We start from the raw sequence: 18,160 nt of genomic DNA on the forward strand, positions 1-18,160 counted from the left end.
TGCCACCTCCAAGCCCTCCCACAACCAGGGAGCCCTGGGTCGAGTTTAACAGCCCTGCCCAGAGCCCCCGGCCCTCCCACGCGGCTGCACGGAGTCAAGCCCTCACCTCAAAGGAGCGGGGAGCCTCCGCTTTCGCTTGGCTGGCAATGCCCATGGGACAAGCAGAGTCGTCGTCTCACACAGGCCAGACGTTACTGATTTACCAGGGGTGGCTGTGGCTGCAGCTGGAATGCACGGTCGATGGTTGCAAACGCTGTGGAAGGCACAGTGGCCTCCGCGGGGGGGACGGGGGGCGGGAGGGACTGTGTTGCGCTGCCCTCACCGTGAGGCCTGAGCTCAGTGCCCCGCGTCGGGTGTTGGCAGTCTGGGGCTCCCACGGGCCAGCTCGCCCCCGACCCAGGGCTGGCCCTTGGTACCCTGCCAGCTCCGTGCCCAGAGCCAGGGCTCTGCGATGCTGGGGCCGTCCTCATTGCTTATCAAGCAGGTCCGTTGGCCCCGCTGTTTGCCGTGGCTCCGTCCCAGCCCCACGTGACAGGGAGCACAAAGCAGTCTGTACCAGCCCAGCCTTGTCCTTTGCCACCACTGCCCATGTCCTCCAGAACCGACCCATGCAGGCAGGGGCAGGACTGCGCTTACTGCGGCCCCAGACTGAGCATCAGGATACACAGAGCTAACGAGGAGAGGGAGAGGGAGCAGTGCTCATTGATCAGCCTGCGTGTGGCCGCAGCATCCTACGCCTGACGGGTAATTCTCCTGCCAATTGATTTTCCCTCTCCCCATTTGCCAGGGTTAGTGGGCCACTGGGGATGTGCAGATGATTAAAGGGCAAGTCCCGCGACGCACCGCTCTCGGGAGCAAACCCGCTGCACCAGTGCTGGGCTCTCCCAGGGTGACAGCGGGGCGGTGCTCAGCCCAGTGAGGAGCAGAGGGATAAGGAGCAGCATCCTACACCCACGCAGCGCAGGGCTGGGAACACCAGGGCTCATCTGTGTCTCTGAGTGCCCAGCAGAGGGGCGGGGGCACCCCCAAACTCCCCCAGCACATGCACTTGTGGGTCCTGTCTGCAGAGTTCTGGGGCAATAGCCTTTGGCACAGGGGTTCCCAAGAGTTGTCCTTAACAGTTGCGCTGTAGTCCCACAGCCCCTCACCATCTACCTACATCCACTGTGCACAGCTGCAGGAGAGGAACCCGCTGCTTGGCCACCAGCGAGTGCAGCGCCGCAAAACCACAGCAGCCAATTCCCTGCCAGCCTAGCTGTGCGGCAGCCCCACTTGGCCAAAGCAAAGGCTTTCTGCTCACTCCTGCCACTGTCCCAGCTGGAGACGACTCTAGGTCAACAGGACAGATGGTGGCAATCTCTGCTGCAACACATGTATGCGTCCTGCAGGTCACAGCCCTGCACGGACTCCCATCTGCCCACCTCCCACAGCGTCATGTGTCCCCGTCTCCAGGACACGGCTGCACCACCTGCCCCGTCCCTGCCCCATCACCCGTGGGGGACACAGGACTGCCGCCCTTGCAGGAAGGAGACAGACCCCTCGGAGGTGGCCTGATGGGCAGCAGAGCTCCCTGCCAGCCTGCACAGGGCAGAGCAGGAGCTGACAGCCCCAGCCAGGCCCCCCAGCTCCCAGGGTGGAGGAGCAGCGCCCACGGGCTGCTTCCAGCCACGAGGCAGGAGCACAGGCCAGCAAACCCTCTCTCTGTCCCTGCAGTCCCCACACCGGGCACAGTGCTATCTGGTACTGGGCACTGGCCACACAGCCCTGACTGTGGCTCGGGGCAGCACGGCCACTGCCAGGCTCAGCCCTGCCTGCTGCCTGGCCACGTTCCCCATTCCCTTGGCAAGCTGGGCAGGTAGGACAGCAGTGTAGCGGGCAGGACAGGACGCGCATGCTGAGGCTGCACAACACAGACATCGCAGCAGCAATGTTGGAACACAACGGTTTGGTCCTTGCCCCCACCCCTGTGCACGCACTTCCACCCCCGGGCTGGACACGCAGACACACAGGCAGCCCATGCTGCCAGCTGGCCCAGGTTAAAACCAAGCCCATTTTGTCCTGATGGCTTTTAGCAGGAGCAGCTCACAGCTGTAGCTGTTCCTGTAAAGCAGAAGTGGCAATGAACAATGACACAAGGGCAGGAATGAGGGGCTCGGGTGGAAAGTCTGTAACCCAGCTCTATAAGCCTGTACACACAGCCCTGGTCATATGCGTGGCCTCTCAAATCCAGGTTTCTGTCACACGCTCACCTCCCCGGGGTCTGCTCCTTGTACTCTGGCTGCTTCCACACCCTCGGAGCCAGCCAGCTCCTGGTCTTGCACAGGAACAGCTAACTCTCAGGCAGTCTGGGGTTTGTAGCATCCCAGCCTCAATCCCTGGGCTCTGTGCATCCTTAGCTGCCCGCCAGGAGAGCATCTCTGTGCGGGGCTCCAGGCTCCCGCAGCAGCACCAAGATGCAAGCAGCTGCCCTGGCCACAGCCAGCACCACGGGGACACTGCCCACCTGAGGACAGTCCCTCAAGCCTCCCAGCCTGGGCTCACTCCAGTACAAATCCAGAGTGGAGAATCACTTCCCAGACACCCCCTTCCCCTCTCCAACTGACACATGTCTCAGCTCTCCCCAGGTTCTTCTCCATCCCCGTTGCATCCCACCCTGCAGCCCCCTCCTGCATCTGTCCCAGTTCCCGGCAAAGCATCAGTGACCACAGTCCTTCCTCCCACGCTGCCCTCGCCCCTCCCTGTACAGCAGAGGCCACGCAGTACCCCAGCCTGTCTCCACAGGACCCCACCTCAGGGGGCATCCTGCCAAAGGGAGAACAGAGCCTGGGGAAAGGCAGAGGTGGCTGAAGACTTTGAAGCTTGCAGGACCTATTCCCCTGTGACACAGCTGGGAACCATGGGCTCCACGTGCTCACAGCAGCTGACACCACTAATGGAGGCCTCCAGGGATGTGGTGCCAGCTGTTCTAGTGCAGAGGGTGTCCCCAGAGCCCCATCACCACGCAAGGCCTGACCCAAGCCTGTCCCAACAGCACTGTCTGCAAACCACAGGTCCTTCCCTGCCGGGCATGGAGATCTGGGCAGGGACAGCGTGCAGCTGGTCCAGCCCCAGGCCCTCAGGGTCTGCAGAGCCCATGGCCCGTGGGGCAGCTCAGCACCGAGAGCTGCCCATGCAGCCTCTCCCACTCCGGGAAGGTGCCTCCGGAGCAGGAGCCAGGGGATGGTTGCAATGAGAACAGCCTCACCAGGAGGCACCGGGTATCCTGGGGGTTTCGTACACTCCCCCTGCAGTAACTCTGAGCTGGAGCGGTACGTAGCCATAGGAACATCACTTAACAGTCACCTTGGTAACCACAGCTACACGCTCTCACAGAGCACGTGCGAGGCCCTGTGCACCCCAGTTGGGGTCCCCGATCCTGCATCCACGTTGCAGCCTGACGCCCGCCCCATCAGCAGGTCACGCTGCCGTGTGGGACCAGCAGGGACAGGGACAGACATCTCCTCACTGGCAGCACTGCACCACCCACAGTACCATGGGAGCAGTTGGCAATCACCACCGAGACCAGAGCAGGGAGTCAGACCCTTCCAGAGTCCTGTGGACCAGCCTGGCCATAGACACCTCTGCCCAGAGGTGTGTACCAGGTGGACCGGCATCTCTTCCCGTCCCACAAGTCACTGGCATCCCTCCCGTCCCCATCAGCTCCTCCTGTGGACCCAGAGCATAAGGACCACAAACACACACACTCTCAGCCCACCGATGCAGGAGAGGAGCGTGCCTGGGTCGGCACACGTTGAGGACACAGCCAGGATGAACAAGCCCCTGGAGCCTGCCCCACCACGGACAGGCTGGCAGAAAGCATATCTGCTCCCTCCATCTCCCCACACCACCGCTGGGCACAACTGCAGGTAAGCACAGCCCAGGAAGGTGGTACAGCCAAGGACAAGGAAACCCAAGCATTGAGTTCCCACACCTCCCACCCTCATCTCCACAAGCACCTCTGTGTCCCTGCACAGCGGGCAGCAGGCACAGACCCATGGCAGCACAGCCCCTGGACGTGTGGGTGATGCCATGGCCCAGGCTGACCCAGCGTGCCATCCTGCACAGCTGTAGGGCTGCACCGACTTCAGGACTGCCCTGCGCCATTCCTCCACCCTCCCGGCTCCAGCTTAGGAGGAGCACGACACGGCAAGAAGCAAGAAACCCGAGGACCCCCAGGAATTACACAATCCACAAAGCAACCTGGACAGCCCTGCTGCTGCCAAGACCTACTGCCCCCTCACCATCGCCACCAGACAGGTCCCATCACCGTCCTCTCGCTCAGCCCCTGCATCGCCCCAGCACCCCAGCTTTGCAGCTGCCCTGGCCCCCCTGCCAAAGCTCCAGGCAGCGGCACACAGGGTCCAGGGCTGCCGTGCTGACCCCATGTCTCAAAGCGTGTACCTGACCCTGTTCCCAGGGACTCGGTGCTGCCCGGTGCGGACACTATCCAGAGCTGGCGTCGGGGTGGCTGCCACCCCAGAAAAACATCCTGCCGCCGCAGAAGCCCAGAGCGCCCACTGACCAGCCAGCCTGAACACACCGCTCAGCTTCTCCCGCTTAGCCCTTAGGTAATAGGATAACGCTGCCTCCATCTGTTTGTCTGGGACAGAGACGCTAATCACCTCTCTGGCATCCCTCCCCTGCGTGCACCATGCCCGGCACTGCCTCCCGCCATGCCACCGTGCAGAGGCAGCACCGGGCAGAGCTGCTGCACTGGCAGGAGTCAGGGAAGAGGCTCCAGGCAGCTGCCGGCCAGCAGCCACGGTGGGGACAGAGCGGAGAGGACGGAGCCGGGCTCCTGGCTCAGCCACAGCCTCCCACAGATGCCCAGAAGCCTCCCCATGTCCCACAGACTTGGGCTCCTGCTGTAGCAGGGAAGGACGGTCCTTCCCCTACAGGGCTAGGAACAAAGCTGTGGAACAGGGATTGCCTTCGCCAAGCCCAGCTCCACGGGGCCCTGCTCCCACTGGCATCTGCTGTTCTGCAGCAGAACGATGAGGACCAGGTCAGAGCACTGTCTTCTGTGGAGTGATCTGCTGCAAGTGTTCAGAAATGATGCTGCCACAGCAATCAGATTTGGGCCCTGCCAGTCATGGATGTGCTCTGGGACCACACAGGACTGACTTCACTGAACACACGAGCCAGCAGAAGAGTAGCTTGGATCAATGCCCACATCTCAGTACAAACACAATTCATCCCCACCGCACATATTCCAAGACTGCACCTGCCCTGCACTGGCAGCCGGTGCTGAGACAACTGGCACAGCCCCGCAGCCCTGCGGGGAAGCGCCCCTCGCGGCACCGCAGCTCCCCAGCCCTGAACTGCCTGGTGCAGCACGGCACAGCATGGCACGGCACAGCATGGCACGGCATGGCACAGCGACTCCCCTGCACGGAAAGACGCAGCACAGCCCACGCAGCGCAGCCCACGCAGCGCAGCCAGCCCTGCGCGGAAACACGCAGCACAGCCCACACGCTCGGCCCACGCAGCGCAGCCAGCCCCACACGGGCAGCCCGAATTATCTGGGGAATTTACAAGGTGAAGTGGCGATGCGTTTCAGAGGTCCTGGAATGAAGCTGCAGGCTCTGAAAGGAGCCTACTGAAGCCAGAAAAAGCACCCACTACTCTTGTGCATTAGCATTTGATGTTTCCTTTGTTTCATCCTCTGGTTTCCAAGCCTTCACCCTGAAATTTGACACGCACAGCTTGCTGCACGCCAGGGCTCGGCCTGCCTAGTGCACAGGGAGAAGGGGCTGGGTGAGGCTGGGACTGTCTGAGCCCCAGCCCACAGAGGTGTCCATATGGTGTGCACGTGCACGGGGTCCCTGCCCGGGGGTGGGACACGGCAAATGTCTGCAGTGCAGGGGGTTGGCAGGTCACAGCCTGGGGACGGGGGCAAAAGCTGGAGTCCTGCTCCCCTGCAAGTCCCAGCACTGGGTGCACTGGTGCATGGCGAGCAGTACGTGGGAACACACCCAGGTGTGCACACCTGGAGCAGGAACAGCGTCAGCCAGAGGCTCCATTGGCAGGAACCAGCCCACACTGTGCCAGGTAGGGGCTGGGGTCTGTGCTGGGCACCAGAAGGCTGTTCAGAGGAGCACGCAGAGGCCAGGGCAGCGCAGGACTCAGGGCAGGAGACTGCGTCCACCATCAAGCAAAGAACGTAAGGCAGGCAGGGGACAGACCAGCCCCAGATCATGGGCAGACGTTTGTCATTTGCCATCTCCCACTCCCACGGGACATCTCTCCCCTGCCTTTCCCCAGTGTGTCCTGCAGCTCAAGCTGTTTCTCCCCCAGCTGTGGGCAGTAGTTTCCCTGCTCCCCTCTCCCTTGTTGTCCCTCATGCTTCCCTGTCCCTAGTGTAGCTTTTCTCTCTCGGAGCCAGGCTCTGGCCCTACCACAGTCACAGCAAGCAGCTGCTGCGTCCTCCCCTGCCCACATCCATTCGGTGCCCTGGGAGGATGCATGCGCTGCCCCTGCCCTCGGCCTGGCAACCCACCGTTGCTCTGATTCCCTTTGTGGCACGTGAGCCCTGGCACCTGCCAGCAATGGTGCTGCAGGTTCTCTGTGCACATCTGGAGCTGGCTGGCCTCATGCCATGGCACTGAACTCCCCCACGCCAGCCTGACAGCAGCCACAGAGGCAGCACTAGACGCCCAAAGACTCAGTGCAGCCAAAGAAAATGCTTTTCACAACGTGCTGCACATTCGCACCCAGGTCCCATCAAGACCTTGCCCCGGTGCGTAGAGCGGTCTGCATGCAGCACCCGGTCCCTGAGCACGGCTGTGGGGTGACACGGTCACCAGCTACACAAGCGCTGGGGATCCAGCGTCCTCAGGCAGGGCAGGAAAAAGTCCCATTGCATGAGGCAGCATCTGAGCAGCCAGGACTGGAAGAAGCACCCGCGCCAGTGTGATGTCCAGGAACCTCCAAGACCAGCGGTATTTGTCCCAGACAGAGATCCTGGATCCCAGCTGGATGGGCCTGAGGGGATCCCATCAGCGAGGGCACCCTGGATCCCAGCTGGGTGGGCCCAGGCAGGCCTGGTTCACCAGTCTCCCCCAGACCTTTCCTCTTGATGCCTCCTCAAAGCACATCATGTAGCAATGACCCACCCCTGACTCATAACTGCTGCCGCATCACCTGCAGCCTGCCTGAGCGTGTCCTGTCCCCTCCAGCCTGAGCCCTGCCATCCTTTGCCAGCCCTCACAAGCCTTGTTTCTGCCCTCAGCTCTCCACGCAGCTTCCTCTGAGCACCACAGCCAGGTCCCCAACCCCAGTGCCCCAGACAGGCCACCCCCTCCTGGGGCAGCGCTGCAGAGCCCTCACCAGCCCGAGCCCTCTCCCCACCACCTGCGCTCGGGAGGCCCAGGGCCCTTCTGATGGCAGAACGGGAAGGACAGAACAGCGCTTACCTGAAATTACTGTCACAGGCACGGGGTCACAGCACTCCCTCTTCATCAACCTGCGGACAACAGAGAGCAAGGACAGCATCAGTGCAGTGCACCCCACGCACAGCCCCCGGGCAGACAGGAGACTCAGCCCCGGTGCGGAAGCCGCAGGGCTAGGAACAAGAGCATCCCCAGAGCAAAGCTCCTACAGGACACTGGGAAGAGAGGCAAGGTCACCACCACCTGCCACCCTGCCGCAGCAGAGCGTCCCTGGCCCTCCTGCGCCCAAGCCCTCCTGCCCGCGCAGGGCTGTCCTCACCCCATGGACAGGCACGTCCGCTCCCCCCGAGGACAGCCACAGGGGCTCTGCCCCTTGCCCAGCTGGGCTGGGGGACTGGCAGCCCCCTGCCTCTGTCCCACAGCGTGGCTCGGCGAGACCTCAGCGAGGGCAATGCAGCTTCCCGAGGAAATAGCTCAGGCCAGAGCACCAGGGGAGGCGGACACAGCCCCCATGGGTCAGGGGGGTCCACAAGTACTTTTCCCACCCCGGGTCAGCGGGTCCTCTGCACCTCTCCCACCCCAGGTCAGAGGGTCCTCTGCACCTCTCCCACCCTGGCTCATCCACTCCCAGGCAGAGCCCTGGGCAGGACGCAGCCTGAGAGCAGAGGCAGGCTCGAGCTGAAATGCCAGCAATGCTAAGGGTCAGCTCCTCCACAAGGTCGACCCTCTTGTTCTGTTTGGGACAAGCAACAAGGGACCAGGGCCCAGCTGCGCCCACCTCCAGAACACAACATGGCAAATGCCCCAGGCTAAATTCAGGAACAGATACAGGCAGTCAGGGAAAGAGAAAAGGGTATCCATAATGTCTGTGCTCTCGTATGTGCTGGAAACGTGCATGCTCTCTCTCCTTGCTTCTTATTAAAGATCCTTTCCGGGTGAGTGGCTGAAATGGCTGCTCTGTTGTAGAAAATTAAAAATGTATGACTTGGGATTTCTTGGAGCACGCCCGTTGTGCTGCAGCTGGTGTCAGCGAGTGCAAGGTGCTGCGGGGGGTAGGGGCCGCCGCAGGGATCCTGATTTTGCAGAGCACTCGGTGTGACACGCGGGCAGCTGGGTGCCACCAGGCTTTAAACATTTTATAAGATATACTCCAGCCTCCTCTGGCAGAAGGATCACAGATGCTGTGATGCACCTGGAAAACTTAGCGGCTATTGTGTGCCTGTGTAAAATGATGCTGCCGAGGCCCCAGTGGGGCTGCAGCACGGTGCTCCGGACACAGCTGCCACTGCCCCACTGACTCCTCTCTTGAGAAAAGCTCACAGGACACCTGAGCCTTGAAAACAGAGGAAACCTACCACAGCTGTTTATGTAGGACCTAAACAAAACAGCACAGGGCATGTGTGCGTCCTGCTTGCACATTTAGTGACCACAGTCAACTGAGTCTCTCTCACGACCCTTAGCACCAGGAATACCAAGGCTGAGTGGGGCTGGCGGCAGGGCAAGGGGCTGCTGTGCCTGCGGGGACATCGAACCTTGGCAAGCACAGCCTTGCAGGGCTGAGGGGTGACACCCTGAGGGGGGACACCGACACAGCCTCCCTCCCACCCATGCACCATCTGAAATCCCTCGCTGCAGCACAGAGCGTGGTCTGAAGCCAGCCCAGGGCACCGACCAGCCCCAAACCCTCCTGCCCCACCATGGCCAGCAGTGCCAGGAGACCCGATTGCTGCGATTAAGAAGCTCAGATGAGGGGGTGGGTTGTGTGGTGCCGCAGAGCAAGAACTCCCCGTCCGCCAGAGGCACCTCCAGCAGCTCGTGCTCCCAGCTCACCCACCGCCTCAGCCCAGGGATGCGGTGGGTTGGGGCTGGAGCAGCACGGCTACAGCTACATGTCACCACGGGCGGCACAACCCAAACACCCCAGCATGCCTGGTGGCACGGCTCCACACCCTCTGGGCCTCTGCGTAGCATCAGACAGAGAGCTATCTGTGTGGCAGCCATCTGGAGCACAGCAGCCTTCCCCAGAGGCACACCAGATCCCCAGGTTGTGACAGCTGCTGGCACAGCCACGGCACAGCCCCGGGGAGCTGAGCTGCGAGCCCCCAGCGGCACCTTGTCCCGACCCAGCCGAGCATCGTCTGCGCTTTACCACCCTCCCTCGGTATGGGAGCGCTGGGGCAGCGCAGGCAGCACCGGCAGCAAAATGGGCAACAACCGAGCACGTGGGGAATAGGTACCTCCCCAGCCGTCTAACGGGTGCAGGATGGCCACCAGGGCTCCCCGAGGAAACGCAGAACCGAGGCGACTCAGAAACAGGAGGCAAGAATGACCAAAGGGCAAGAAAAACTGTCATAAGAAGAGAAAGGAAAGAGTAGAGATTGCTGCCTTAGAAGGAGGCAAATAAGAAGGGACACAGATAAAAAGCTGTAACATCCTGAACAGTCTGCAGAAAGGAGACGATGCTTCTGCTCTTTTCATCTCACAGCATGAGGGCAGCAGAAAATGTTGTGGGATCTCGCACTAAGAAAAGGAAATACTTCTCCACACCGTCCGTGACTAGATGGTGTAGCTCACTGCCGCAGGAAGCCCCTGAGGCCCGGAATGGTGCAAGTTCCCAGCCAGATCTGGAGGTTTCTGTGGGTGAGGATACCAAGCAAAGTCACCAGCAGCAGCAAACCTGTCGAGGCCGTGCAGCCCCTCCGCAGGCTCTGCTGATGGCCAGCAGGATCAGCCCTTGGCACAGGCAGCCGGTCCCCAGCCGGCCCGCAACTGTGCCAGAGGGGGGCCAGGGCAGCGAGACGGTCCCAGAGGGTGGCTCTGACATGCAGAGTGGCTCCCAGCACCAGTCGTGCTCAGTCTCCAGCAGGATGGATCTTCCTCCTGGCTCCACACTATCTCCATCCCACCCTCACCTCCAGAGCAGATCTGGGCCAGCACAACGACCTCCTGGGCTCCTCCTGAGCTGGGGCTCTCCAGCACCATCTTTTCTGTCCTCAGGTGAGGAGGGCCTGGGGGAACGTTGACCATGGGAATATGCATCCAGTAACGTCAAAGGCACCAATCTGCTTGGGAAGCAGCTCAGGAGATAAATTAAATGCTTATAATATGAGCATCTTCTCCCAACCCTGATAACAGGCAAGGGAGATTTATGAGTTTATTATTGGACCTGATAAATTAAACTCTTCACAGAAGAATAAATTATGCAGATGATCTGCAATGTATTTAGACTGCAGCTTGCACACCGCCAGGATCCGAGCACTCGCAGTCCCTGAGGATCCTGTTGTCTGTGGAGCCAGAGGGGCCTTGTTCAGATTAGTGGGGAGAGCTCCAGGGAGGCTGTTATTCCCCTTGCTCTTGAACGGCAATTCTGCCTTTCGCCTTTTGCTTGTCTAAGTCTGACTCTTTTATCACGAGTGTCCAGATTCCCTGCTTTTCGTTCAGCTTTTCCCCTTTCCAGGATAAGAGACAGGGACTGCAGACTCGCAGTAACCACGGCAGCTGGTCCCCAGCAGTCTAACAAACACGACATGATCAGAAATGACAAGTCAGTGGAAGTAAAACTGTCCCCAAGACACAACTGGGAGCTGGGAAGCATCTGGAGACTCCTATCTCAGGAGGGCTGTGGGAATGCCTCTCTGCAGAGAGGGATGTCCATGGGGTTATGATACGGCAGATGGGACACACACAGATGCCTGTGATCAGGGTTCATACAGGGGGGACGTGCCCCATTTCTGCCGCCCGAGGTCTCCCGGGGCCCTTACCCACAAAGGGACAATGCCGCTTGGTCCCTCTCACAAGCATTGTCAAGGAGTCCATTCCAGCTGTTCCAGATGAGAAATGCCTTCTTGTCTCATCAAGCCTTCCCTGGCAATAGGGCAGCCACAAACCCAGGCCAAGGGCTACGGTGCCACGAGCAGACACCACTGCACATCTCTGTGCAAGGCCACCGGTCTGGCCACACCGCAGCCAAACTGCCTGCGTGGCACAGCCTGGCACGGCACAGCTGCTCCAGGTAGCCCCCACAGGCCTGTGGGACTCAGGACGGAGGTGAGCAGACAGTCAGGGCAAGCTCAAGTTTGGCCATCATGTCCCAGCAGGCTCCTGTTACAGCTCCAGGGATCCGTGACCATGCAGAGGAGCAGGAGACATCGAGGTACAGCCTGCAGCCCCCGAGCCCCAGCATGAGAAGTCCTGTATCCCCACGCATGCCGGGAGCTGTAGTCCCTTCCTACCGAGGCCAGGAAACATTACCTCATGCTGTAAGGACATGGTTGAGCCTCTGCCGAGCTTCCTCCGGGCAGGGGAAGGTCCCCCGGGCAGCCCTGACTGCGGCTGGCTTCCGCCAGTGCCGAACAATAGTGTCCAGGGCCGAGCACTTGTGGGGCCGCTGCGTTTCCTGCCATTCTTTGTACTCCCCTGAGGATGTCTATAAAAAGCAGAAGAATCCAGACCTGGAAGTCTAAACCACTCCTTAAATAAGCCAGGAATGCCAGCCTCTCCCGGGGGAGGGAGCCCCGCTGTCCCCAGGAGGGAACAGCTGTGGGGAGGTGGGACGCAGCCCAGGACCCATCAGTTCTGTCCTGGGGAGAAGTGCAGCCCTGAACCAAATGGCACCCTTGGGTTTCTCTAGTGCCAACAAGGCACCAAACCCACCCCTGCCCACCGAGGTCTCCCTGCTGTTCCGGAGCTTGCAAAGTCATCCGCCTTGGCATGAAAGAGCAGCTCCAAGGGCAGCTCCTTCCAAACGAGCAGCCCCTTAGAGCAGGGGCTGGGCTGGAGCATCACCTGCCCCGCCATGGGGGGCCCATGGGAAGGAGAGGCTGTTTGTGGGGTGCAGGCCTCGCACACGTCCTGGGGCTTGGCTCTGCTCGGGAAGGGGCTGGCTCTGATGGTCCCCCCTGCACTGTCCCCGGCTCTGCACAGCCCCGTTCCCACCCCAAGTCACCCGTGCAGTCACAGCTGAGCGCACGCAACATCCAGAATCACAAACTCACGGAGCTGCTGTCAGTGAGGGCAGAACATGCTGCCGCCAGAGAACTTTCAATTTTTAATGATAGAAGAGTCTCCTGATCAACCTGCTTCTCAGGTTACCAAAGTCCCCATCCGCTCCGCTCCTCCTGACGAGATGGGCAGCCCGACCGCTGGAAGCGGCACAGACACCCCAGCCCCTGAAAGTTTGGGCTGATCCTGGAGAGACTTTCATAAAGCCAGCGCTGCCTCCCCTTCCCACGCTGCCAACAGGAGCCAAGGCACTCATGAACCAGAGCTTTTGCCTGTTGTCACAGTTACAGCAGCTCAGCTGCATTTAGGAGTGGGATGGCAATTTAGTCTTTGTACTCGTTTTAGCTGCACGGCCTCCCCCTGCTCCAGGCCTGCTGTGGCAGAGGGGATTCCTGCCCCACAGCACTGCCAGCCCCAGCAGGCAGCCGAGCCCCCGCTGCACCCCGCGGCTCCTGCTCCCGTGTCCCTGGTGCCAAGGGCAGAGCCGACCACCGGATCCCACCTCCCGGGCCAGTGGTGGGCGCCAGGCTGGGGCCAGAGCAGGCAGAGGGGGCCAGAGCGGGGCAGGGCACGGCCGGTCCCCCTTGCTGCCCAGGACGGAATCCTTTCCTTGCCCCACAGCTCTGCTCCCAGCTTGTCTTGGTTGCCCTCACAGCCCCTCCTCACCCCGGCACAGAGGCAGAGCAGGGCAGGAGCCAGGAGCGCTGCTGGCCCTCCCGACGCAACCTCCCGGCTGTGGCCATCCCTGGAACACTCCTCATTCCGAGGGCAGTGCCAGGAGCAGCTCCTCTCCCACATCCTGGACGCAGGCATGCCCCTGCCCCGGCTCTCATGGGAGAGCTCAGCTCTACCCCAAACCCCACCACCAGCCCCTGCCCCGGCTCTCATGGGAGAGCTCAGCTCTACCCCAAACCCCAAGCCCCACCGCCAGCTCCTGGCCCAGCTCTGCAGACCCCCACCGCAGCTCTGTGCTGTGCTCCAGGGCAGGACCCGCTTTGCCATCACCCCCCAGCTCCTGCGGTGCCTCCGCCAGGGAGCCTCACTCACCCTGCCGGGATGCCGCAGCTTCACCACGCTCTGCGAGACGGGCAGGGGACCCCAGCCTGCCACCCCGGCCCCCTCCCACCCCACGGCCCCATACCCGGCTCCTCACCACTTCCACACTCGTGCCTCACCATTTGCATGTGCACTTACGCACGCCAGTGCGGAGGCAGCAGTAATAATTTTTAGCTGGTGGAAATCTCAACAGAATATTCTGTTGTTCTGCTCGCGTGTCTGTTTGTGTGCACCTCCAGAACACAACAGTGGTTTAAGTGAACAACGCAGTACAAAACAAACAGTACAGATATGCATTATTCATATCATAATACTACCAAAATTAAGAATACTTAGGTGTTAAATGAATATTTAGGTGTTACATGCTGTACAGCAACAAAAGGTTATTATCTGAAAAAAGGACCTTGTAATATTCTCCTTTGTGCCCTTTTTTGCCCTCAGCCCCTGTCGCCACACACCTTGCAAGTTTGGCAGAGTCGGCAAAATCTCCGCAGAGGGCTACCGTGCAGGTGCAAAATGCACAAGAACTTTGTAATGCATTTAAGTGTTAGTATAAGAAAGGAATTATGGAAACTCGTTATGTGTTGTCTCCATTACCCGCATGTCACCATTAAGAGAGAACGACAATGGAAGTTTTCAGTGAAGCCTATAAGGTTCTTGGGGGGAAGGACCCCACCATGCCCCAGCAGGAGCCATCCCTGTCCCCACGCTGTTCCCAGGCATGTCGAGCCGCGAGCCTCCTCGCCAGCATGCAAGCAACGTGCACACCCCACGCTGCCCAGGCGCAGCCCCCCGTCCCAGGGTCTCCAGCTCCCGGAGCACAGGGGCCTGTGCACCCTCCACATCTGCGAGAGCCGCAGCGAGCCCAGCAGACACTGACCAAGGGCAACTGCCTGTCCTGGGCAAAGGCACTTGCCGGGAGACCCAGACCAAGAGAAGAGCAGAGCCCAAGCCCTCAGCTCCTCTCCTTACAACCAAGGCTCTGGCACAAACACACAACAGCTGGAAGAACGCCTTGTACGCTAACACAGTGACACACGTTCCCACCGTGCCTTGCTATAGGTACAGTTGCAGACCTGGCCCCATGTTTGACCGTGTTTCTCACAGATGCCCGACAGATGTAACCCTTACATCTCCGAAGGCTTTGAGGATCCCTGCCTATAGACGTCAAGGCAAGAAACGGCAGGTACGGTTCCTGTTTAAATCCTATTTGCTTAACTCCATTGCTCCCTTCATGCCAGCATCCCGATTCACGCAAGCATCCACAGGCACTCGTGGGTACCGGTACCTGTGCGGCCAAAGCCAGCTCTGGAGTTTCCTGCTTCCTTGACCCAGTTTTGGAAGAGTAGGAGAGTGGCAGATTCTCACTTTTCCAGCAGTTCCCCAAGACATCACGGACAGGCAAAATTACAAGCTGAGGCCCAGAGACAAGAGCACAACCACACAAATCCCACACCCTGAGCCCAGAGAACAGCTCGTTATCCGTGACAGCCTGGGGTGGAAGTGACTTACTACACAAATTGTGCTTACACACAGACAACAGAGCACACAGAAAAATGGTGTGCTGAGCATCATGCATAGGTATGTGCAAAGCCCTGAAGGTAGATACACCCAATTATGCACAGATATGGAAGGACCACAAACAGGTAAGTCACAAAAGCAATGGCACACGCTACAAAAGCAATGCCATGCCTGCACCAAAAGTCCCCTGTCTGCCTAAAAACTTCTGGACCACACCTCAGGTGTCATGGTCCCCACCTTCTCATGGTCCCCATCCTCTGATGGATGCTCTGCCAGCATGCACTCTACCGATAAGCAGGGCTCCCAGTCCCCAGCACATCCCATCCACCAACCATGGCCCCTACCCCGGCATGTTTGCACTGCTGCAAAGCCCAAGCACATGGATCACCGCAAATTTCAGCCCTTATCCCCCAAAATAGGCTCCTGCTACAACCACAGCCCCACAGCACATCACAGCCCTTACTCCCCTGCACAGGCACCCCAGTTCCGACCACAGCTCCTGTCCTGAAGCGCCAACATCTCACTGCAAGCCATGGCCCCTATACCCCAAGACATCCCACTGCAATCCACAGCCATGGCCACCCCACAGATACGACCCAAAGGAAGCCACAGCCCCGCTCCCCAGAGCACACATCCCACCGCTCACCACAGCCCCCAGCTCCTAGGACGGGCACCCAAATCATGCACCGCAGCCCAAATTCCCTGGCACAAACGCAAGGGACTGCGCACCACGGCCCCGTACCCAGCACAGACGCCCCACCGCAAACCACGGCCCCCACTGGCAGCGCTCCCCCCGCAAACCCCATCCCCTGCCCCCCTGCGCGCCCCCCCCGCACCCGGGCACCCCCGCACGGCAGCGCACAGCCCCCGGCCCCGCCGCCGAGCCTCCCCCTGCCCGCGGGGCTGCCGCAGCCGCCTCTCCCGCCCGCCGCGGCACCGGCACCGGGTCCAGCCCGCCGGCGGCGGAGCCCTCCCGCCTGCGCCCCGCCGAGCCGACGGCCCCCGCCCGCCGCGCACCTGCGCGCCCGGACCCGCACCCGGAGCCGGACCCGCGCCCGGACCGTCCGCGGGCGCCCGGTCGCGCTCCCGGGGCAGCGCAGCCGCCCGCCCCCCCGCGCAGGGCTGACCTCCGCTCCCCGCCCCGGCCCCGCCGCCGCCCCCGCAGCTGCCCCGGGGCCGCCCGTTACCTGCGGGGCGGCGGGCGGCGGGGCCCGAGCCACCATAGCGGCGGAGCGGCCGGGGGCAGCGGGGCCGCCGGCAGCGGGAGCGGGAGCGGCGCGGAGCGGGGCGGGGGCGGCGGGGCCGGGGCGGGGAGCGGCGCGCGCGGCGGATCCTCCGCGAACTCGGCCCCCGCCGCCGGCAGCGGGTGTTAGTTTAAGGAGTTGTCATGGCAACGGCGAGCCGGCGCGCGCGGGAAGGGGCGGGCGGAGGGAAACTTCAGAGGCGGCTGCTCCGGCCCCGGCACCGCACCCGCACTGCCCGCCGCACGCGGGGGCTGCTGCCCCGCGCCCGCCGCCGGCACCCCGCGCCCTCCGCTGCCCCGCCGCCCTCCAGCACCCTCCGCCCGCCCCGGCCCGCGGGGACGCGCTTGGTCCCGGCTCGGCCTTTCCCCGCCGGCGCCCCCGGGGAGAGCGGGCGGGGGGCAGCGCCGGCCCCGTCCCACCCCCGCCCGGGGCGGCCCGCGACCCCCGCGGCCGGGCCGTGACACGGGGCGCCCCGCGAGCAGGGCTGGTCTCCTCGCTCCGGGGCCCGGCACCGTCACGGACACGGCCCAGGCCCAGCCCAGCCCCGCGGCCCGGCCCCACGCACCTGCCCCGTGGCATCGCCTGAAGCGTCCCACAGCCACGCAAAGGCCCGCGGGCCAGCCCCGTGCTGCCAGTCCAGCCCCACTGAGCCCACCGCAAAGCACCGGGGCCAGTCCAGCCCCACTGCGTCCACCGCGAAGGCCCACCCGCTGACCCCAGGGCGAGGGACCAGCACTGCCCCGGCTCTGCTGCCCCACCGCGGGTACCTGCCCTTCCCAGGGCTGTCCCAGCCCCACGGCCCCGGCAGGGAGCAGAGCAGCCCCAGTCCCACGTTGCTGGGGGGCTCCCACAGCCCGGCCCCACTGCCGTTACCTGGCACAGGCCCGCGTGCTCCTGCCCCGGCTGCTCTGGCTCCTGGCGCCTGCGGAGCTGGAGCTGGAGCCTACAGGAAACCAGCGTCCGCCAGCTCAGCCCCTTTCCTTCCAGGAAGGGGACACCCCTGTCCCCGCCAGGCTACCGCCCCCCTCTGCGCCCTGCGTCCTGCTGCAGCCGGGCCGAGGCAGCGGACCAGGACGCACGGACGTCCTGGGTCAGGACCTGGCCACAGAGTCCTGCGCGCACAGACATGGCTGCATGTGCATGTCTTTGGGGTGCTGTAGTGTGCTGAGCGTCACAGCGGGTCTGTGTCGTGCTTGCTCCGGGGTCTGTGCACATCCACAGGGGTCAGGATGTGCCTCCGCATCCTATCTGGGGAGCCAGGAAACACCTTGCCAGAGCAGAGATTCTCCCTTCCTGTGGGAGCACCGCCGGCTGGGAGGAAACCCTGCCACAAGGCCGAGAACGGGGCGCCGGCAGCACTGCCCACAGCAGTGCCGGATGGACGGCCAGATGGACAGATGGACAGACGGCGCCCTGGCCTGGGGCGCTTGCTGGGGCACACAGTCTGCCCTGGCCAGGCGCGAGCGGGTCAGAGCAGCCGGGGTGGGGCGCAGGGCACAGCGCTGCGTCACCCTGCAGCAGCTCCCTTGGCACGGCTGTGGTGGGAGGAGAGACCCTACCCTGCCCAGCGGGGACATCCCCTCCCTCCCCGCTGCCCTCCCTGATGTGTCCCCATGCCCCCCGTCTGCCTGGCCTGGCGTGCCCCTGGCCCTGCTCCGCTTGGCAGCCCCCATGCATGCCACAGCAGCAGCGGTGCAGCACAGGGACATGTGTCTGAGTGCGCTCAGCTGAAAGGAGGGCAGGCATGCCCTCGACAGCCTGCATCACACAGGGACGTGTGCCTGGCAGCTGCAGGGCCCCAGGGGCCAGGTCTCCTGAATGCCTTGTCCCCCTCCAGCAACAGCCTGCTGCCTCATCCCAGGCCCTGTCCCTGCCTGACCATCATCCCACCTTTGGGCAGTGGGAGTC

The 18,160-nt window shown here is 62.4% G+C and overlaps 1 protein-coding gene across 4 annotated transcripts in view; it reads right to left on the bottom strand.

Moving 5' to 3' along the window:
• SHANK3 (SH3 and multiple ankyrin repeat domains 3) overlaps window positions 1–17,207 on the bottom strand; it is a 382,593-nt gene extending 365,386 nt beyond the window's left edge. For 2 of the 4 annotated variants that reach the window (XM_063323816.1, XM_063323815.1), the window contains exon 1: window positions 107–219. In XM_063323816.1, coding sequence (XP_063179886.1) covers window positions 107–154 — 48 coding nt within the window. In that variant the 5' untranslated portion in view covers window positions 155–219. Of the gene's footprint in view, window positions 1–106; window positions 220–7,454; window positions 7,505–16,195; window positions 16,292–17,125 lie in introns of those variants that run through there. The other 2 variants (XM_063323817.1, XM_063323818.1) reach the window with 2 other exon arrangements.
• Between the last annotated feature and the right edge of the window lie 953 nt (window positions 17,208–18,160).

The sequence above is a fragment of the Chroicocephalus ridibundus genome, chromosome 1 (assembly GCF_963924245.1).
Source record: "Chroicocephalus ridibundus chromosome 1, bChrRid1.1, whole genome shotgun sequence".
In the NCBI taxonomy this organism is placed as follows: domain Eukaryota; kingdom Metazoa; phylum Chordata; class Aves; order Charadriiformes; family Laridae; genus Chroicocephalus; species Chroicocephalus ridibundus.